This window comes from Pongo pygmaeus, chromosome 23 (assembly GCF_028885625.2).
Source record: "Pongo pygmaeus isolate AG05252 chromosome 23, NHGRI_mPonPyg2-v2.0_pri, whole genome shotgun sequence".
Classification (NCBI taxonomy): Eukaryota; Metazoa; Chordata; class Mammalia; order Primates; family Hominidae; genus Pongo; species Pongo pygmaeus.
Genome location: NC_085931.1, coordinates 52,581,232 through 52,603,312, shown reverse-complemented (window position 1 = coordinate 52,603,312; position 22,081 = coordinate 52,581,232). Strand labels below are relative to the sequence as shown.

General features: G+C 48.6%; 1 protein-coding gene across 5 annotated transcripts in view; it reads right to left on the bottom strand.

The window, feature by feature from the left end:
• Nucleotides 1-6,245: 6,245 nt before the first annotated feature.
• The window catches only part of XRCC6 (X-ray repair cross complementing 6), a 74,032-nt gene continuing 58,196 nt past the window's right edge, over nt 6,246-22,081 (bottom strand). For all 5 annotated transcript variants that reach the window (XM_063662960.1, XM_054469933.2, XM_054469935.2 and 2 more), the window contains 6 exons: nt 21,245-21,413; nt 18,309-18,470; nt 14,668-14,797; nt 13,366-13,466; nt 8,645-8,758; nt 6,246-6,665 (listed from right to left, as the gene is read on the bottom strand). In XM_063662960.1, coding sequence (XP_063519030.1) covers nt 6,472-6,665; nt 8,645-8,758; nt 13,366-13,466; nt 14,668-14,797; nt 18,309-18,470; nt 21,245-21,413 — 870 coding nt within the window. In that variant the 3' untranslated portion in view covers nt 6,246-6,471. The remainder of the gene's footprint in view (nt 6,666-8,644; nt 8,759-13,365; nt 13,467-14,667; nt 14,798-18,308; nt 18,471-21,244; nt 21,414-22,081) is intronic.

Genomic DNA, 22,081 nt, shown 5'->3' with positions numbered 1-22,081 from the left:
GAGCAAGACTCCATCTCAGAAAAAAAAGAAAAGAAAGAAATGGTCATGTTTCTCTTCTGGATCTTTGTAGTCATAAATAAATAAATAAATAAATAAATAAATAAATAAATAAATAAATGGTCATGCTAAAATTGCAGGGTAGCGAGGAACACTAGAAGTGCGGGCATGGCCCACGAGCCGCCTGAGTCCTCAGAAGATAGAAATCCACGTAGGATTTGCTTTCGTACATGATGCAGAGAAGGTTGCACCAGGGTCCTTACAGTCAGGGGCAGTGTGGCTTAAACAAGAAAGGCTGAATACATACCTCCCGTTCCAGTGAAACCTGGGTGTGTTTCCTCTCCTAATACGGATTCTCATGAGGATGGAATTTCTGGATAGTTGGCAGTGGATGACTAATCTCCCTCAGAGCTCATGGTGCTGCCTTGCCTTTCTTCTGTTTTTTGTTTGTTTACTTTTTTGTTTTGTTTTGTTTTGTTTTGAGGCTGGAGTGCAGTGGCGCGATCTCGGCTCACTGCGAGCTCTGCCTCCCGGGTTCACACCATTCTCCTGCCTCAGCCTCCAGAGTAGCTGGGACTACAGGTGCCCGCCACCACGCCCGGCTAATTTTTTGTATTTTTAGTAGAGACGGGGTTTCACCGTGTTAGCCAGGATGGTCTCGATCTCCTTACCTCGTGATCCGCCCGCCTCGACCTCCCAAAGTGCTGGGATTACAGGCGTGAGCCACCGCGCCCGGCGTTTGTTTACTTTTTGAGACGGAGTCTCACTTTGTCGCCCAGGCTGGAGTGCATTGGCGCGATCTCTGCTCACTGCAACTTCCGCCGCCCGGGTTCAAGCGATTTTCCTGCCTCAGCCTCCCGAGTAGCTGGTATTATAGACGCCCGCCACCACGCCCGGCTAATTTTTTTGTGTTTTTAGTAGAGACGGGGTTTTTCACCATGTTGGCCAGGCTGGTCTCGAACTCCTGATCTCAGGTGATCACCCGCGCCTCAGCTTCCCAAACTGCTGAGATTACAGGCGTGAGCCACTGCGCCCGGCCTCTTCTGGTTTTCAATAAGACATTAAAACAAGACATTACAGAAGGGGAAACGCTGAGAGGTAAAAGGCTCATCTTCCGAAGTAACCGCAGCTTTCGATGAGTGTGCCATTCCAAACGTTCCCTCTGCACCTGGCCTAGAAGTAAACAGACATATGTGCATCCGTGTGTTTGTTTCAGTTTTGGCCAAACGGATTCGTGTTCTCGAGCTGCTGCGGCGGCCACAAGGAACCCGGGTGCCGCTGAGCTTAGCCCGCCAGACCCTCCCGCCTATGGCTCCCAGCCCCAGGAACCCGGCCCGCCTCGTCCGTGGCGCGCATGCGCAGGCCTAGGTCCGCGTTCCGCGCCGGTTATGTCGCCACCTGGCGCATGGAAGCGCGACGGCCGCGGTAGAAGTCAAGCGCCAGAGGTCACTCCATGCGGATACCCAAATCTGAGGTTGCCCAAGTCCCTGATGTAACATGGCGCAGTATTTGCATATGAACTACGCACGGCCTCCCGGATACTTTAAATGATACTCTAGATAATTTACGATACCTAATAAAATGTAAATGCTATGTCAATAATTGTCATACTGTATTATTTATGGAATAATGACAATTTTGTTGTTGTTGAGACGGAGTCTCGCTCTGTTGCCCAGGCTGAAGTGCAGTGGCGTGATCTCGGCTCACTGCAACCTCCTTCTCCCGAGTTCAAGTGATTCTCCTGCCTCAGCCTCCCGAGTAGCTGGGATTACAGGCTCCCACCACCACACCCGGCTAATTTTTTTATTTTTAGTAGTAGAGATGGGGTTTCACCACGTTGGCCAGGCTGCTCTCGAACTCCTGACTTCAGGTGATCTGCCCTCCTCGGCCTCCCAAAGTGCTGGGATTACAGGCGTGAGCCACCGCGCCCAGCCGGCTAATGACAAAATTTAAAGTCTGGCCGGGCGCGGTGGCTCACACCCGTAATCCCAGCATTTTGGGAGGCCTGGACGCGTGGATCACCTAAGGTCAGGAATTCGAGAGTAGCCTGGCCAACATGGTGAAACCCCGTCTCTACTAAAAGTAAAAAATTAGCCGGGTGCGGTGTTGTGCGCCTGTAATCCCAGCTACTTGGGAGGCTGAGGCAGGAGAATCGCGTGAACCCAGGAGGCAGATGCTGCAGGGAGCCAAGATCGCGCCACTGCACTCCAGCCTGGGCGACAAGAGCAAGAGTACAGACACAGCCACCGATTTTTTCCCCAAGTTTTATTTATTTTTTTTTTTGAGACAGAGTCTCGCTCTGTTGCCCAGGCTGGAGTGCAGTGGTGCAATCTCGACTCACTACAACCTCTGCTTCCCAGATTCAAGCGATTCTCCTGCCTCAGCCTTCCGAGTAGCTGGGATTACAGGTGCACGCCATCATGCCCGGCTAATTTTTTGTATTTTTAGTAGAGATGGGGTTTCACCATGCTGGCCAGGCTGGTCTCGAACTCCTGACCTAGTTATCCGCCTGCCTCGGCCTCCTAGTGTTAGGATTTCAGGAGTGAGCCAGCACACCTGGCCCCCAAATATTTTTGATCCACGTAGGTTGAATCCATCGATGTGGAGCCTGCGGATGCATAGGGCCAACTGTACCTATTGAGTGCCATGTTCTTTTTCGTATTTTCTCATTTTCACCATGTGACATTATAAGAATGTGGAAGCTCAATGCTCAATGGTGCTCAGGCTGGAGTGCAGTGGTGTGATCTCGGCTCTCTGCAACCTCCACCTACCAGCCTCCTGCCTTGGCCTCTTAAAGTGCTAAGATTACAGCCTCTGCCCCACCGCCACCCCGTCTAGGAAGTGAGGAGCGTCTCTGCCTGGCCGCCCATCGTCTGGGATGTGAGGAGCCCCTCTGCCCGGCCGCCCTATCTGGGAAGTGAGGAGCGCCTCTGCCTGGCCGCCCATCATCTGGGATGTGAGGAGCGCCTCTGCCCGGCTGCCACCCCGTCTGGGAGGAAGTGAGGAGCGCCTCTGCCTGGCTGCCCCGTCTGGGAGATGAGGAGCACCTCTGCCCGGCCGCCCTGTCTGGGAGGAAGTGAGGAGCGCCTCTGCCCTGTTGCCCTATCTGGGAAGTGAGGAGCGCCTCTACCTGGCCGCCACCCCGTCTGGGAAGTGAGGAGCACCTCTGCCCGGCTGCCACCCCATATGGGCAGTGAGGAGCGCCTCTGCCCAGCCGCCCCTTCTGGGAGGTGAGGAGCGCCTCTGCCTGACCACTCCGTCTGGGAGGTGAGGAGCGCCTCTGCCCGGCCGCCCCGTCTGGGAGGTGAGGAGTGCCTCTGCCCGGCCGTCACCCCGTCTGGGAGGAAGTGAGGAGCACCTCTGCCCGGCTGCCCCGTCTGGGAGACGAGGAGCACCTCTGCCCGGCCGCCCCGTCTGGGAGATGAGGAGCACCTCTGCCCGGCTGCCCCGTCTGGGAGGTGAGGAGTGCCTCTGCCCGGCTGCCACCCCGTCTGGGAGGAAGTGAGGAGCACCTCTGCCCGGCCGCCCCCTCTGGGAAGTGAGGAGCGCCTCTGCCTGGCCGCCACCCCTTCTGGGAGGAAGTGAGGAGCGCCTCTGCCTGGCTGCCCCATCTGGGAAGGGAGGAGCACCTCTGCCCGGCCGCCACACCGTCTGGGAAGTGAGGAGCGCCTCTGCCTGGCTGCCCCATCTGGGAACGGAGGAGCACCTCTGCCCGGCCGCCACACCGTCTGGGAAGTGAGGAGCGCCTCTGCCTGGTCGCCCCGTCTAGGAGGTGAGGAGCTCCTCTGCCCGGCCGCCCAGTCTGGGAAGTGAGGAGCGCCTCTGCCCGGCCGCCCTGTCTGGGAGGTGAGGAGCGCCTCTGCCTGGCCGCCACCCCATCTGGGAGGAAGTGAGGAGCGTCTCTGCCCGGCCGCCCCGTCTGGGAAGTGAGGAGCGCCTCTGCCCGGCCGCCCCCTCTGGGAAGTGAGGAGCGCCTCTGCTCGGCCGCCCCAGTGAGGAGCGCCTCTGATCGGCCGCCCCGTCGGGGAAGTGAGGAGCGCCTCTGCCCGGCCGCCCCGTCTGGGAGGTGAGGAGCGCCTCTGCCCGGCTGCCACCCGGTCTGGGAGGAACTGAGGAGCGCCTCTGCCCGGGCGGCCCCGTCTGGGAAGCGAGGGGCGCCTCTGCCCAGCTGCCCTGTCTGGGAGGTGAGGAGCGCCTCTGCCCGGCTGCCCTGTCTGGGAGGTGTACCCAACAGCTCCGAAGAGACAGCGACCATCGGGAGCGGGCCATGAGGACGATGGCGGTTTTGTTGAAGAGAAGGGGAGGAAGTGTGGGGAAAGGAAGGAGAGATCAGATTGTTGCTGTGTCTGTGTAGAAAGGGGTGGGCATAGGAGACTCCATTTTGTTCTGACTAGGAGAAACTCTTCTGCCTTGGGATGCTGTTGATCTATGGCCTTTCCCCCAGCCCCCTGCTCTCTGAAACATGTGCTGTGTCAACTCAGGGTTAAATGGATTAAGGGTGGTGCAAGATGTGCTTTGTTAAACAGATGCTTGAAGGCAGCATGCTCTTTAAGAGTCATCACCACTCCCTAATCTCAAGTACTCAGGGGCACAAACACTGCAGAAGGCCGCAGGGTCCTCTGCCTAGGAAAACCAGAGACCTTTGTTCATGTGTTTATCTCCTGACCTTCTCTCCACTATTATCCTATGACCCTGCCATATCCCCCTCTCCGAGAAACACCCAAGAATGATCAATAAATACTTCAGAAATTAAAAAAGAATGTGGAAGCTAAGGCTCAAAAATGCCTCATACACTGCCCAAAGTCACTTGTATATATGATGGCACTAAGACGTAAATTTGCTAAATCAGCCTTGTGAGCTTCCAAAGCCCTAACCAATTCCACTGGAACATGGTATTTCTTCTCTCCTTGGGTGGGGGGCTCCACAGGCCGAGAAGGCATCATTCATTTACAGAGAAATATCACTCTGTTGCTGTTTATCACAGACCTCGGGTGATTTGTCTAACATTCACATACCTGCCTGGCTCTGGTAGGTATTTGACCTCTGAACTCTCATTCTCTCCATCTTGGAAGTAGGAGGCAAAGGAGCGTAGGCTTGGGCATAGTGTGCACAGCAAAGCCAGCCTGGAGCTCACTCCAGGGCTGCTCTTCACTAGCTCCAGCATCCAGGGTTGGATACCAAGGGCTCAGTGGGGATACTCCTTGCCCTCCTATTGCAAGTGACTGGCTGTGACTAGTGTGATTTCAATCTACCTTGGTAGGTTAACCCCCTATAGAATCCAGTTTCCAAACTTGCTCCATTTAAGGGGAATGGTCCAATTTCTCAACAATTTCTAAGCATCTAATGTGAGAATTATCTTCCCCTCTTGCCCAGACACATAAGGAAATACAAAAAAATACAGTATCTCCTTTCAAACAGAAACAAAAGCAATAACAGGTTAAAAAAAAAAAAAAAACCTATAAAGCTTAGAGCCAAGAATCCAAAGCTGAAAGGAGTAATTTGGCCCCTCCTACACTCTCTTCCTCATGAGGTGCTGCTCATTCTAGTCCTGAAGGACACAGGACCTGCAAACCCTTACTCACATCCTCAGAGGAGACCAACAATTCCAGATGCTCTCCTTCCTTCCCTCAGGCTAATTCTTCAAAAGCAGTGGCAGCAGAATGAGCAGGAAAGGGACAGGGAGGACAGAGCAGGGATGTAGAAGAAGAAAAGGTAAAAGACACTCCTGTCCTCTTCCCCTTCTTTAAATACTAGGACATTTTCTCATCTTCTTGAATTTCCTACAGCTCCCCTGAAACACAAGAGGAGTAACTCTTCATTTCACTTATTCTGGAACCCTAATTCTCAGGGTGACAGAAAATGGGTATATTTTTGCATGACTTAATGTTGCATTAAGAGGAATGCAATGAGACGGAATTGCTGTTTACTCACGAAGCAAATGGCCCCAGAACTAAGTGTTACCTTCTTATTGCTTCAGAAATCTGATTTTTACACCTTAACATGACACATTTAAAGGAAAACAGGCTAGAGGACAGAGGATAAGGATAATATAATCCTGCTAGGGCTTCTTACTCCCGAAATGCCTTCATTTGCCCTGACCCATCACACTCTTACCCTTCCCGCTGATACTTTTGTTTCCATTGTGGTGATGAGTGTTCCCAATGAAAGAGAAAATTAAGCTAAGTGATGGCCAGTGAGTTTTGGATGCAAGGCACACACACCTTTCTCCTTCACACAAAAGAACAGTGTATAGTACAAACTTAGGGCTCTTTATTCAGGCAGTAAAGTAAGGAACAGCAAAGTGGGAGGGCTACACCATCACCATGGCAACAGAAAGCCTCAAAAACATAAAGTCCCTCAACTTATGTCGGGTAGACTCTTCCTAGCTCAGGAGAAACACATTTTAACTGGCTGAGGACAAGGCCAGGCAGCCTGGCCACACTGCAGAAGGGCAGCTGGACGCGCGGCCTCTGGTCAGTCCTGGAAGTGCTTGGTGAGGGCTTCCAGCAGCTCCTGCTTCTTCAGCCCACTCTTCAGCCCATAAGCCCGGCAGGCCTCTTTCAGCATGGGCACAGTGAACTTGCCCAGTGTGCCCTTGCTGATGTGGGTCTTCAGCTCCTCTTCTGAATACTCCACCTTGGGCCTTTTGCTTCCAGAACCTTCATTATCTGGGGGGAAAGGTCAGGAGGGAGTGACTAGAAATGCTACAAGTGGCATCCCAGCTACATGGCATGGGGGCCCTCATATAATCTGGGCTGCAACTAACCATAAAGCTGTGATGCCAGCCTAGAACACCATGGGGAAGACTTATCTCGATAAGGCAGCTTCATTTAAAGTGCAAAATAAAACACCGATCACACCTAGGAGGAAATTACTAGTAGTGTGAATGCCATCAGTTTACCCAAAACTGTTGCTCACTCTGGGTAAGTCATTCCTTCCTTCAAAAATCTTTTACAGGTTCATGACCAGCCTTGGTAATACAGTGAGACCCTGGCTCTAAAGTAATAAAATCAACTGGCCATGGTGGTGTGCACCTGCAGTCTCAGCTACTCAGGAGGCTGAGGCTGGAGGACCACTTGAGCCCAGGAGGTTGAAGCTACAGTGAGCCAGTGAGCTGTGATTGAGCCACTGGACTCCAGCCTGGGTGACAGAGCAAGACTGTCTAAAAACAAAAAAAGGATATAACTTCTGTATCATTTTTGAGATGGAGTCTCACTCTATCACCGAGGCTGGAGTGCAATGGTGTGGTCTCGGCTCACTGCAACCTCCGCCTCCCAGGTTCAAGGGATTCTCCTGCCTCAGCCTCCCAGGTAGTTGGGACTATAGGCGCCCACTACCACATCTGGCTAATTTTCGTATTTTTAGTAGAGAAGAGGTTTCATTGTGTTGGCCAGGTTGGTCTTGAACTCCTGACCTCGTGATCCGCCCACCTCAGCCTCCCAAAGTGCTGGGATTACAGGCGTGAGCCACCGCACCTGGCCAACTTCTGTATCATTTTTAATAGAAATTAAAAAAATTAAGTCCTGGAAGGCTGAGAGTGCAAGAAAACATTCACACACCTTCTTGGATAGAGGGTAAATCACTGTTTTGGAAGCAATTCACTGCAAGAATGTATCCTGTGGATCTATTCACACAAGAACACGATGGAAATGCATGTTCACTGCAGCATATCCACCCGTCAATACAGGTCTGGTTAAATAACCTGGTGTATCTATCCAATGAACTACTCTGCAGCCTCATTTCATTTTTAATTTTTGTGGGTACATACTAGGTATATATATTTGTGGGGTACACGAGGTATTTTGATACAGGCATGCAATGTGAAATAATCACATCAGCATAAATGGGGTATCCATCCCTTCAAGCATTTATCTTTTGCGTTACAAACATTCCAATTGTATTCCTTTAGTTATTTTTAAATGTACAATTATATTACTGACTATAGTCACTCTGTTGTATTATCAAATAGATCTTAATAATTCTATTTTTTTTGTACCCATTAACCATCCCCATCAACCCCCCGATGCTTCACTACCATTGTCAGCCTCTGGTAACCATCCTTCTATGCTCTCTCTCCATGAGCTCAATTGTTTTGATTTTTAGATTCCACAAGTGAGAACATATAAATGTCTGTCTTTCTGAGCCTGGCTTACTTCACTTAACATATTATTGCAAATGACAGGATCTCATTCTTTTTTATGGCTGAATAGTACTCCATTGTGTACGTGTACCACATTTTCTTTACCCAGGCATCTGTTGATGGACACAAGTTGCTTCCAAATCTTGGCTATTGTGAATGGTGCTGCAATAAACATGGGAGTGCACGTATCTCTTTGATATACTGATCTCCTTTCTTTTGGGTATGTACTGACTGGATCATATAGTAGCTCTAGTTTTCACTTTTTGAGGAAACTCCAAACTATTCTCTATAATAGTGGCTGTATAAATTTACATTCCCACCAACAGTGTATGAGGGTTCCCTTTTCTCCACATCCTTGCCAGCATTTGTTATTGTCTGTTTTTTGGATAAAAGCCATTTTAACTAGACTGTGAATAGATATTTCTCAAAGGATATTGCTCACTGTGATAAGACTATCATAAAAGCAATTTTTAAAAATAGCCCACATGTCCACATTCAGCTCCTCACCGTGTTTTCTCTTGGTAACTTTCCCTTCAGGATTGTAATCTGGTGGGTAAACAAGCTCCTTAAACTCATCCACCAAGGAGCCCAGTCTTTTATTCATTGCTTCAACCTTGGGCACTAGAAAATCAAAACACAGAAGAGTGGCCTGGTGAGTCACGAGCCCCAGCTTGCTATCCACTTCCAACTCTCTGAGAACCAGAAGAGAGAGCACCTAACTGCTGAGGTGGGAGGGGTCTAGGGAAAGGTCTTTCCAGCATTTACCAAGTACCTTCCAACACCTGCATTTACTGTAATCACACATACTACCGCCAGGCACTGTTGTAAATGCTTTAAACTTACTCTGTTTACTCCTTCTAACAACCTATAGGATAGGTAAATTTGTCCCCAGTTTTTTTTTTTTTTTGAGATGGAGTCTTGCTCTGTTGCCAGGCTGGAGTGCAGTGGCGCAATCTTGGCTCACTGCAACCTCCGACTCCCTGGTTCAAGCGATTCTCCTGCCTCAGCCTCTTGATTTGTCCCCAGTTTTACAGAGGAGAAAAGGAGAGAGATTACATGACTTTCCCGACGGGGAGTGGTACAGTAGAGATACTAAGCTAGATTCTGGGAATTCAAACAAGTGCTCATGCCTGCGGTGAGCTTACAGCCCAGTGAGAGTGAGGAGGTGGATAAAAACGATGCAGTGGAGTTGGGCAACACCATGCAAGAAGCGACTGTACAGGCACACTGGAACACAGGAGGGGTGGTGGAAGATAAGAAGCAGAAGGCATTGGGTGAGAAACAGCAGGTGACATATAGCTGGAAAGTAGGGTGTTAAGGGGGACAGGGCCAGTAGAGAGGTGGGAAAGATGGGCATGGTGAGGTCGTGGAAGCTTGGATGCCTGCCAAGGAATTAGGCCTTATCCAAAGAACCCCCTGATAGCTGCATGGAGGGTGAACTGAAAGAGGGTAAGATAGACAGGTGAAGTGGGGTGTGGGTGGGAGGACCTATAAACATGAGAAGTGACAGAACTGGCAGGACTTACTGATAGAATAGGATTTATTATTTAACTGAAATTACAGAGCTGGAAACCAGAACGTAAGAATAGGAGTGGGATGGGGAGATGACTGGCTGAAATAGGGGAGCAAATACGACAGGAAAAGGCAACTTTGGAGGAAAGATCATACTTTTGTTTCCTTTTTTGTTAGCTTACAACTATATTGTTAAATCAAGCTTCTGACATGAGCTATGTCACATCAAGGGCAAGGGTGATGAGATGGGCAGCTCACATGCCCATATTTGCCAAGCATGGAGGGGAGCTCTTGCTGGTTTACCTAGATGGCACAATGCTGGAGCCAAACTGTGCTCCTGCTGCATCAGAAGCCCCCTGCTCCACATCATGGGAATCTCTGCAAGAGCACTGGCTCCCAATCTGGGAATCATCTGTAGTTTTAAAAGTACCGAGAAGCTGGGTACAGTGGCTCATGCCTGTAATCCCAGCACTTTGGGAGGCTGAGGCAGATGGATCACCTAAGGTCAGGAGTTAAAGACGAGTCTGGCCAATATGGTGAACCCCATCTCTACTAAAAAATATAAAAATTAGCCAGGCATGGTGGCGGGCGCCTGTAATCCCAGCTACTCGGGAGGCTGAGGCAGGAGAATTGCTTGAGCCTGGGAGGCGAAGGTTTCAGTGAGCCGAGATCCCGCCACTGCACTTCAGTCTGGGTGACAAGAGCGAGAACCTGTCTCAAATAAATGAATGAATGAATGAATGTACTGAGGTCCAGCCGATGCTCAGTACTAAAAATAAAAATAAAAGCACTGAGCACGGTGGCTTATGCCTGTAATCCCAGCACTTTGGGAGGCCGAGACAGGTGGATCACTTGAGGTCAGGAGTTTGACACCAGCCTGGCCAACATGGTGAAACCCAATCACTAATAAAAACACAAAATAGGCCGTGCGCGGTGCCTCCTGCTTGTAATCCCAGCACTTTGGGAGGCCAAGGCGGGCAGATCACGAGGTCAGGAGATTGAGATCATCCTAACTCAGTGAAACCCTGTCTCTACTAAAAATACAAAAAAATTAGCCAGGCTTGGTGGCGGGCACCTGTAGTCCCAGCTACTCAGGAGGCTAAGGCAGGAGAATGGCGTGAACCCAGGAGGCGGAGCCTGCAGTGAGCCGAGATCACGCCACTGCACTCCAGCCTGGGTGACAGAGTGAGACTCCGTCTCAAAAAAAAAAACAAAAACAAAAACAAACAAAAAAACAAAAAAAAACCCACATGCTTCTGGGCACCAACCCGAGCATTAGATTCAATCAGCTTGGGAGAGGGCTCAAGAATTTGCATTTCTCACAAATGTCCTGGTGACATTGAGGCTGCCAGTCCAGGGACCACGCTTTGAGAACTTCAGTGTAACCTGCTGAGGGCAGCTGGGGAGAAGTGGAATGCGAGAGGAAGGCGGGGCTCAGAGTCACTCAGAGCAGCCCTGTGGAAGAAGGGAAGCAGGTCCAGGAAAGCAGTCAGAGGGTTTCCACCGGCACAGGATGAAAACCCTGGTGGTACAGTGTCACAAAGCTAAGAAGAGAGTGGGAAAACAACTTCCAGTCTTCAATAAATACTTATTTAAAAAAAGCATATATTGGTGTTAGAGGGAAATATACAGGCATTTGATTAGAAAGGAGTGAGGGATGTAAAAGAGGAAAGAGTCAAAGGTTCAGATGTTTGAGCAGAAGGATATCCAGGTCCTACAGTAGACGCTGACCAGGTAGCTGGAGGTTCCCAGCCAAGAGTTTAGAAGAAAGGACAGGGCTGCAGACGTGTAGGCCTGGGGGTCATGGCCATGAGGTGATAACTGAGGTTCCGGGAGTGGATAAGAAAACAAGAAGGCAGAGAAGAGAGGGATGAGGATAGCGATCTGGGTCATTTAGGTTACAAGAAATATTAGGACAGGCTGGGCGCAGTCGCTCACGCCTGTAATCCCAGCACTTTGGGAGGCCGAGGCGGGCGGATCACGAGGTCAGGAGATCGAGACCATCCTGGCTAACACGGTGAAACCCCTCTCTACTAAAAATACAAAAAAATTAGCCGGGCGTGGTGGCAGGCGCCTGTAGTCCCAGCTACTCAGGAGGCTGAGGCAGGAGGATGGCGTGAACCCGGGAGGCGGAGCTTGCAGTGAGTGGAGATTGCACCACTGCACTCCAGCCTAGGTGACAGAGCGAGATTCCATCTCAAAAAAAAAAAAAAAAAATTAGTTGGGTGCGGTGGCAGGTGCCTGTAATCCCAGCTACTCAGGAGGCTGAGACAGGAGAATTGCTTGAACCCAGGAGGCAGAGGTTGCAGTGAGCTGAGATCACACCACTGCACTGCAGCCTGGGAAACACAGCAAGACTCCGTCTCAAAAAAAAAAAAAAAAAAAAAAAATTAGGGCAGCCAACCCAACTGTTTTGAAAATAGAGGTAGGAAGAGAAAACAGGACTTTCCATGAAATTATAGGGCTGGATGCCAGAACGTAAGGAGTTGAGACCCTGGGAATGGAATAGCCGGGGTCTATTTAGTGGACTAAAGACAACGGCTGTGTTCTGAGCACTTACTGAGTGTCAGGGCCTACATTTTGTTAACACCTTGTAAGAACAATATCATTATCCATATTTTACCAAAAAGGAAACCAAGTCTCAGAGGGATTAAGTTAATATCCCCAAAGCTACTCAATTTAGTAAGTAGCAGAGCTGAGATTCAAATAGACATCTGTCACCTCCAAAGCCTGTGTCCTAAACTACCTTGCTAGGCACTAGGCCACCGACTTCCGAATTTGCCTAAGGCCTGAAAGGAGGAAATGGGCTGTTTAGCTCAAAACGTTTCTCTTTCGCTAGACACAGCTAAGCAGGCACCACAGTAACAATGGTCCAATAACTCTTCTGCTTTTAACACTGGGGCTATTTTGTCTAAAATAAAAGAGATCATTCTGAGACCAGCCGGGCCATCATGGCGAAATCCTGTCTCTACTAAAAATACAAAAATTAGCCGGGCGGGGACCAACTGCTCGGGAGACTGAGGCACAAGAATAACTTGAACCCAGGAGGCAGACGTAAGCCACTACGCCCAGCCGCGAGTCGCTGGATTCAAACCCAAATTCACCACTCCACCACTTATTTCCTCTTATATTTTGTTTTTTTGTTGTTGTTTTTTGAGACAGCGTCTCGCTCTGTCACCAGGCTGGAGTACAGTGGTGCAATCTCGGCTCACTGCAGCCTCTGCCTCCTGGGTTCAACCGATCCTCCTGCCTCAGCCTCCCGAGGAGCTGGGACTACAGGCACACGCCACCACACCCAGCTAATCTTTTGTATTTTTAGTAGAGACAGAGTTTCACCATGTTGGCCAGGATGGTCTCAATCTCTTGACCTCGTGATCCACCCGCCTCGGCCTCCCAAAGTGCTGGGATTACAGGCATGAGCCACCGTTCCCAGCCTCTTATATTATTTTTTAACTTTCACCAGCATGTAGTCACAGGGTGGCCTAGTGCAGACGCAGGTCTTAGGAGCCTGGCACTCTCCTCCTCTCACTATGGAACCAGCCAAATCTGTTCCCTGGCTATTTAAGCTGGTCTAGAAAAGCTTCCAAACAGAGGGGGTCTGGGCAATGAGGTTAAGTGTTTAGAGAGGACTGGGAAATGCACCCAAATTACTGGTTCAGAGTGGAACCAGTAAGAAAGCCTCCCATGAAAAGAACTACTCGATTGAACCTCCTTACATGTCAGGTCCACTGCTTGTTCTGGCTCCATCAAATCCAAGGCCAAGGCCTCCAGGTTCCTGAAGTGCTGCTGCAGCACGGGGTTCTCAAAGCTGTCACTTCTGTTAAAACAATAATGTAACTCAATTGAAACATGACAATTTAAACACTGAAAAAATAAAAATAAATAAAACCACCTGAGATACTACAGGTCCGGGGTGAGCTGAGAAAAACACCCCAAGTAAAACAGTGGAGGTCAGGTGCAGTAGCTCATGCCTCTAATCCCAGCACTTTGGTAGGCCAAGGTAGGCAGAATGCTTGAGTCTAGCAGTTCGAGACCAGCTTGGACAACATGGTGAGACCCTGTCTCTACAAAAAATTTAAAAATCAGCCAGGCATGTTGATGCACGCCTGTGGTCCCAGCTACTCGGGAGGCATAGGTAGGAAGACTGCTTAAGTCCAGGAGATCGAGGCTGCAATGAGCCATGGTCGTGCCACTGTACTCCAGCCTGGATGGCAGACCGAGACTTTGTCTCAAGGCAACTTAAAAAGTAAACCAGCCTGGGCACCCTGGCTCATGCCTGTAATCCAGCACTTTGAGAAGCTGAGGCAGGCGGATGGCTTGAGCTCAGGAGTTCCAGACCAGCCTGGGCAACATGGTGAAACTCCGTCCCTACAAAAAATACAAAAATTAGCCAGGTGTGGTGGTGCAAGGCTACGGTCCCAGCTACTCGGGAGTCTGAGGTGGGAGAATCACCTGAGCCCAGGGAGGTCAAGGCTGCAGTGAGCTAGGATAACACCACTGCACTCAAACCTGGGTGACAAGAGACCCTGTCTCAAAATAATAATAATTAAAATAAATTTTTTTTTAAAATGACATGTGAAAAAAATTACGTTTAGTGTCCCATTATGCAGGCTCTGAGAGTTGGTCTATTATATATGTGAGAGGAAATGACTTGAATTACTTAATCATTCTTTTAAGCCTGTAACAATTTACACTAGATTTATTTACTTTTGCTCATTGTGGAATAACAAACACAATCAAGGAGAAGGGCGAATAAGAATCCCGCTATTTTTTCGAATTTGTTCAACCAACTAATCTGGCTAAGCACAGCACAACAGAGCAACCACAAAATCCCAGAGTCTCCAATATAATAAAAGCTTCCATTCTCTATATGGCTTTCAAAAAACTATTAATAACAAGTAGTAATCTGTCAGTTTGCTGAAAAGAGTAGTGTCATTCTCTTGGCCTATGCCCAAGCTAAGTTTCTAATAAGACTTTCAACTCAGGAGGCAGTTCCAGAAGGCCTGAGATTGACTCACCTGTATGTGAAGCGAAGCTTCTCAACGATAGCCTTCATCTTGTCCACCTGCTCTGGAGTTGCCATGATTTTTTCAGTAAAGGGCATCTTCCTTTTATCATCAGCAAAGGGTAAAAAGACCAGCTGGAAGCCTGAAGAAGGGAGATAAATTTTCTTTGACTTCAAGTGTTGCAGTCACTTGTTTCTCAGCTCCAAATTCTTCCTTCTATGTCCTGTGGTGCTGGGGCCGGGGCCCTATAGGCCCCATTTCTTGAACTTCAGCAGCTGTTTTTTGTTATCATCTGCCTAACAGACTCCCTCTGCAGTTTCCAGAAGACTGCAAGAGAGGAGGGGTGCCCCTTCCTGTATACAGTAGATCCCTTATACCTGGGGAATATGTGTGAAGAACCCGGGAGGATACCTGAAACCTCGGACAGCACCAAACCTGACTGCCGTCAACTGAAACATCTTTCCGTCCATGTCGTACATTCATAAATTTAATATTTAATGTTTTTTTCCATCTTTTTTTTTTGAGATGGAGTTTCACTCTTGTCGCCCAGGCTGGAGTACAGTGGCGCAATCTCGGCTTGCTGCAACCTCCGCCTCCTAGGTTCAAGCAGTTCTCCTGCCTCAGCCTCCTGAATAGCTGGGATTACAGGTGGCACCATGCCCAGCTAATTTTTGTACTTTTGGTAAAGACAGGGTTTCGCCATGTTGGCCAGGCTGGTCTCAAACTCCTGACCCTCGGGATCCGCCCACCTCGGCCTCCCAAAGTGCTGGGATTACAGGCGTGAGGTACTGCGCCCAGCCTTCACCTTTTTTTTTTTTTGAGACAGGATCTTGCTATCACCCAGGCTGGAATGCAGTGGTGTGATCACAGCTTACTGTAGCCTCCTCTCAGGCTCAAGTAGCCTATCAAGTAGCCGGGACTACAAGTGAACGCCACCACACCTGGCTACTTTTTTGTATTTTTTTGCAGAGACAGAGTTTCACCATGTTGCTCAGGCTGGTCTCAAACTCCTGGGCTCAGGCGATCCACCTGCCTCAGCCTCCCAAAGTGCTAGGATTACAGGCATTAGCCACAGTGCCTGGCCTCCTTTTCTATTTTAACTAAGCACTTCTCATGTACTGTGGCAGTAACTTTTACAGTTTGAGGTGCAACAGCAAAACTAGCTTGGGCTGGACATGGTGGCTCACATCGGTAAGCACAGCACTCTGGGAGGCTGAAGCAGGAGGATCACTTGAGCTCAGGAGTTGGAGACCAGCCTGGGCAACATAGTGAGACCTCGTCTCAATTTATGTAAAAAAAAGAAGGGGAAAAAAAAAAAACTAAGATGAATTTTTTTTTTTTTTTTTTTTGACGGAGTCTCGCTCTGTCACCTAGGCTAGAGTGCAGTGGCGCAATCTCGGCTCACTGCAAGCTCTGCCTCCTGGGTTCACGCCATTCTCCTGCCTCAGCCTCCCGAGTAGCTGGGACTACAGACACCTGCCACCATGCCTGGCTAATTTTTTGTATTTTTAGTAGAGACAGGGTTTCACCGTGTTAGCCAGGATGGTCTCGATCGCCTGACCTCATGATCCGCGTGCCTCAGCCTCCCAAAGTGCTGGGATTACCGGCGTGAGCCACTGCGCTCAGCCTTTTTTTTGAGATGGAGTCTCGCTCTGTCACCCAGGCTGGAGTGCAGTGGCACAATCTCAGCTCACTAACTCTGCCTCCCAGGTTCACACCATTCTCCTGCCTCAGCCTCCAGAGTAGCTGGGACTACAGGCGCCTGCCACCACACCTGGCTAATTTTGTATTTTTAGTAGAGACGGTTTCACCGTGTTAGCCAGGATGGTCTCGATCTCCTGACCTCGTGATCCGCCCGCCTTGGCCTCCCAAAGTGCTGGGATTACAGGCGTGAGCCACCGCGCCCGGCCACCAAGATGAATTTCTTTTTCCTTCTTAACAATTTTATGGATAGAAGATTCCTTCTTACATGTATCTTAGCAACCTCAGCATTAAAAAAAAAAAAAAAAAAAAACTAAAATGAATTTTTTCTTCTTAACAATTTTGTGGATAGAAGATTCCTTCTTACCATATATCTTAGCAACCTCAGCATATATTTTTTTCTTCCTTAAAGTCAAGAACTCTCACGTTTTCATTTAAAGGAAGCACTTTATGACTTTCTCTTTAGTATATCCAAATTGCCAGCACCACTACACTTGTGCTTTGGGGCCGTTATTAAATAAGGGTGACCTGAACACAAGCACCGCAATACTGATTACCTTGACAGTCAATCTGATAACCAAGACAGCTACTAAGTGACTAACTGGTGGGTAGCATTTACAGTATGGAAATGCTGAACAAACGGATGATTCCTGCCCCAGGAGGGATTGTGCTTTTAAGTTATTTCTAGAATTTTCCATTTAAAATTTTTGGACCATGGTTGACTATGGGTAACTGAAACTGCAGAAAGCAAAACTGTGGTTGTGGCCCTCCTGTATTTACTGTTCCTATCTGTATTGCCCCAGCAAAGACCCTTTACCTGGCGGCAGTTGGTTCCAGTCTCTAGCTTTTTTGATACATCCAGAGCTAGCCGGACAGTGCCTCCTCCCTGGAGGGCTAAGTCCCAGCTCCACGGAGGCCTCCTCTGAGCTTCACCCTCGCCCCTTTTTTCCTTACCCTCTACCACATGATAAATAAAAGGAAACAGGTAAGAGTTATCAGGCTGATTTTAGTTCAGTTACTGGCTGGTTCTGGAAGGACTAAAAAATCTACACCCTGTAACTAACTGCTGCTACCAGGTGAAAGCCTTTGCTGACAATGCTGACCACACTGAGCAAACAGGAAGAAGCAAATCCCTCACCTCTCCTCTGCCCTTTGGTCTCCCTCTAGCACCCACTATAGACACAGCCTGAGAGCCAGCTGTGAAAGACGAAATCAGGTTTGGATCATTTCAGCCTCAGCAGTGCAGAGCATAAAAGGGTGAATTTGGAGCTGAGATACGATAGCTTAGTAACTGAGCACTCCTGAGCATGCTGAGGATCAAAGTTAAAACTACAGTAACTCATCTCAAATGTAAAACCACCCCGAGGGAAAGGTGCTCCAGAATGCCCATCTTTGTAGCTAAGGAATATTAAATAGAAAGGTTAAATTACTTGCCCATGTTGACCAGCTAACAAGCAGCAGAGATGGGCCCAAAACAAAAGCAAGCAAGCTTCCAGACACATAAGCACAAGATAAAGTCAAATCTGACTTTAAAATCCATGGTCTTTCCACTATACCTCACTATCTTGGCAAACCCCATGGTTGGTTTGTATAGGAACTAAACCAAACATTAGACATTACAAGGGTGCCAAACAATGGCTTTGGAAAGAAAGGTGTTGGCAGTGAGATCCCAAGAACTTGTGTCAGCAATGTGCAAACAGTCCCCTAGGCAGACACTTCTCTATCCTAGCTGCAGATCAGCCTTGTATGGCTTGCACATGCTGTGCACCCCATCACCATATTTAGTGGCCTTACCTGGCTGTGCATTAAATTCACCCAAGAAAGCTTAAAAATAGACATTTTTAAGCCCCATTCCCAGAGACTATGATTCAGTAGGTCTGCATTAGGAGCCCATGGATGATTCCAAAGTATGGGCAAGGTTCAGAAGCCCTGGAAATATCTCTGCCACATACCTGGAGGAGTCACCTGAATTTTCTGGTCATCCAACTCTTCTTCCTGTGGCACCAAAGCCACAAAATAAGGAGGGATGTTTCTGCGGGGTGTGTATCTGCACAATGCTGCAACCTCCTTCTCCAGACACTTGATGAGCAGAGCACTGAACAGGGTTGAGCTCCCTAGAAAACAAAAAGCCCAGTGACCAGCCTCCTAAAAAGATTTCCTCCTTTCTTCTCTTTTAGCCCTACAGTTTCTCTTCCATTTTGTTTAAAGGGCTTATTTTAATGTTATTATTTATTTATTTGAGACAGGGTCTCGCTCTGTCACCCAGGATAGAGTGCAGTGCTGCAATCACAACTCATTGCAGCCTTGACCTCCCAAGCTTCCTGAATAGCTGGGACTACAGTCACACACCACCACACCCAGCTAGTTTTAAGATTTTTTTGTAGAGATAAGGTCTCTCTAAGTCACCCACGCTGGTCTCCAACTCCTAGGCTCAACTGATCCTCCAGCCTCAGCCTCCCAAAGTGATGGGATTACACACATGAGCCACCACACCAAGCCTTTAAAGGGCTTATAATATCTCAACAGGTGAGGGTTGGAGGATCCCACAGCTGAGGGGAAAATGGGGACAGCAGAGACACAGAAAGCAAAATTTAAAAAGCAATAAGAGGTTTAGAAGCCCCAAACATTCCACTTAAGAAAGTGAATTATGGCCGGGCATGGTGGCTCACGCCTGTAATCCCAGCACTTTGGGAGGCACAGGCAGGCAGATCACAAGGTCAGGAGTTTGAGACCAACCTGGCCAATACGGTAAAACACCGTTTCTACTAAAAATACAAAAATTAGCTGGTCATGGTAGCGTGCGCCTGTAGTCCCAGCTACTCGGGAGGCTGAGGTAGAAGAATCGCTTGAATTCAGGAGGCGGAGCTTGCAGTGAGCCGAGACCTTGCCACTGCACTCCAGCCTGAGCGACAGAGCGAGACTCTGTTTCAAAACAAACAAACAAACAGAAAGTGAATTATTGGCCAGGTGAGGTGGCTCACGCTTACAGTCCTAGCACTCTGGGAGGCCAAGACAGGTGGATTGCTTGAACCCAGGAGTTTGAGACCAGCCTGCCCAACATAGCAAAACCCTGTCCTACTAAAATTACAAAAGATTAGCTGGACATGGTGGTGTGGGCCTGTAGTCCCAGTTGCTCGAGAGGCTGAGGTAGGAGATCACCTGAGCCTGGGAGCTTGAGACTGCAGTGAGCCAAGATGGCGCCACTGGACTCCAGCCTGGGTGACAGAGTAAGACTCTGTTTCCAAAAAAAAAAAAAGCAAATTATTAATGTCAATTCACTTTTACTGACACCAGGTTAATGACATGACTTCAGTTACTAATGAAAACCAATCAAGTCAAATCTGGGGTGTTCATGAGCCGTAGCACAAAGGAAGATAGGGTCTAGACTGCACAAATAAACACAACAGCAAGGTTCACATCCTCTTTAATTTCCAATACTAGAGAAAAAGCTGTGGACTTATTTTGGTTTTGTTTGCTTTTTGCTATCTGATGCTTCAAAAAATTACACGGGAAATTGTTTTTAAAAAGCTAAATTCCAGGCTGGACGTGGTGGCTCACACCTGTAATCTCAGCACTTTGGGAGGCCGAGGCGGGTGGATCACCTAAGCTCAGGAGTTCGAGACAAGCCTGGCCAACGTGGTGACACCCCATCTCTACTAAAAATACAGAATTTAGCCGGGCGTGGTGGCGTGCACCTGTAATCCCAGCTACTTGGGAGGCTCAGGCAGGAGACTCGCTTGAACCCAGGGTACGGAGATTGCCGTGAGCCGAGATTGCGCCCCTTCACTCCAGCCTAGGCAACGACAACAACAAAATGAATAAAAATATAAATATAAATATAAATAAGGCCAGGCGCAGTGGCTCACGCCTGTAATCTCAGCACTTTGGGAGGCCAAGGTGAGTGGATCACGAGGTCAGGAGTTCGAGACTAGACTGACCAAAATGGTGAAACCCTGTCTCTACTAAAAATACAAAAATTAGCTAGATGTGGTAGCAGGTGTCTGTAATCCCAGCTACTCCAGAGGCTGAGGAAGGAGAATCGTTTGAACCAGGGAGGTAGAGGTTGCAGTGAGCCGAGATTGCGCCATTGCACTCCAGCCTGGGTGACAGGGCGAGACACTGTCTCAAAAAAAAAAAAAAAAAAAAAAAAAATTAAAAAAAAAAAATATATATATATAAAGCTAAATTCCACAGTCCTCACCCAGGAGGCGGATATTGCAGTGAGCTGAAACTGCACCACTGCACTTCAGCCTGGGTGACAAGAGTAAAACTCCATCTCCAAAAAAAAATATATATATATATAAAGCTAAATTCCACGGTCCTCACCCAGGAGGCGGATATTGCAGTGAGCTGAAACTGCACACCATTGCACTTCAGCCTGGGTGACAAGAGTAAAACTCCATCTCCAAAAAAAAAGAAATGTTTAACTTTCTTCATTCCCACATTTCCAAAATTTGAGCTTGAAACACTTTTGTTTTTTTGAGACAGAGTCTCACTCTATGGCCCAGGCTGGAGTGCAGTGGTGTGATCTCAGCTCACTGCAATCTCTGTCTCCCAGGTTCCAGCAACTTTCGTGCGTCAGCCTCCCAGGTAGCTGGGATCACAGGCGCAAGCCACCAGGCCTGGCTAAATTTTCTATTTTTAGTAGAGACGAGGTTTCACCATGTTGGCCAGGCTCGTCCTGACCTCAGGTGACCCAACCGCCTCAGCCTCCCAAAGTGCTAGGATTACAGGCGTGAGCCACTGCACCGGGCAGAGCTTGAAACACTTTCAACATACTCTATTAACATCTCCTGTACAGTGTCCAAGCAGTGCCCACTTACAAAGCGGTGCTCCGTAAACTGCATTGTGTGTTAAGAGTCACTCATCCATGGTCCACGCTACTTACCAATCACCAGCGACTCCTCTGGGTACACGAACAGGGAGGGCCTCAGGTAATGGTGTTTCTTCAGCAGTACCAATGGCTTGAAACCCATGAGCATCAAACCTGGATCATCAAACCGTTTTAGCTCTTCTGTTTCCTCTTTCTCCAGTATAATCTGACGACTCCCATAGATCTGAAGAAGAACAAGGATCACATGGGAAGGCTACATGGCGGTGCAAAATAACTCTAAGATGATTGACACTAGCAACTTAAATCAGCTCTCTTCTAAGGAGCAGGAAGATGGCTCACCTGGGGCATCCTCCTTCTCCAACAGGGAATTAACATTTATTGAGTGCCTGCAGGTACTTTACACCAACTACTTTATCTTCTGTAACAATCCTAAGAGGTAGATGTTCAAACTGTTTTAGAGTGGGATTGTGCTTATGAATAGCCATTGCACTCCAACCTGGGCAACACAGTGAGCTCCTCTTTGCAAAAACAATAAAATAGGCTAGGCGCAGTGCCTCATGCCTGTAATCCCAGCACTTTGAGAGCTGAGGCAAGACTGCTTGAGCCCAGGAGTTCAAGACCAGCCTGAACATGGCAAGACCCTATCTGTATTAAAAAATTAAAAATTAGCTCGGTATAGTGGTACACACCTGTGGTCCCAGCTACTTGGGAGGCTGAGACTGGAGGATCGCTTGAGCCCAGGAGTTCGAGGATGCAGTGTGCCAAGATGGCGCCACTGCACTGCAGCCTGGGTACCAGAGCAACTCTATCCCCCCAACCCAAAAAAAGAAAAAAAAAAAAAAATGTACTGACCTCTCAGCACCATCCCTGAACACACAAAGCATGCTTAAA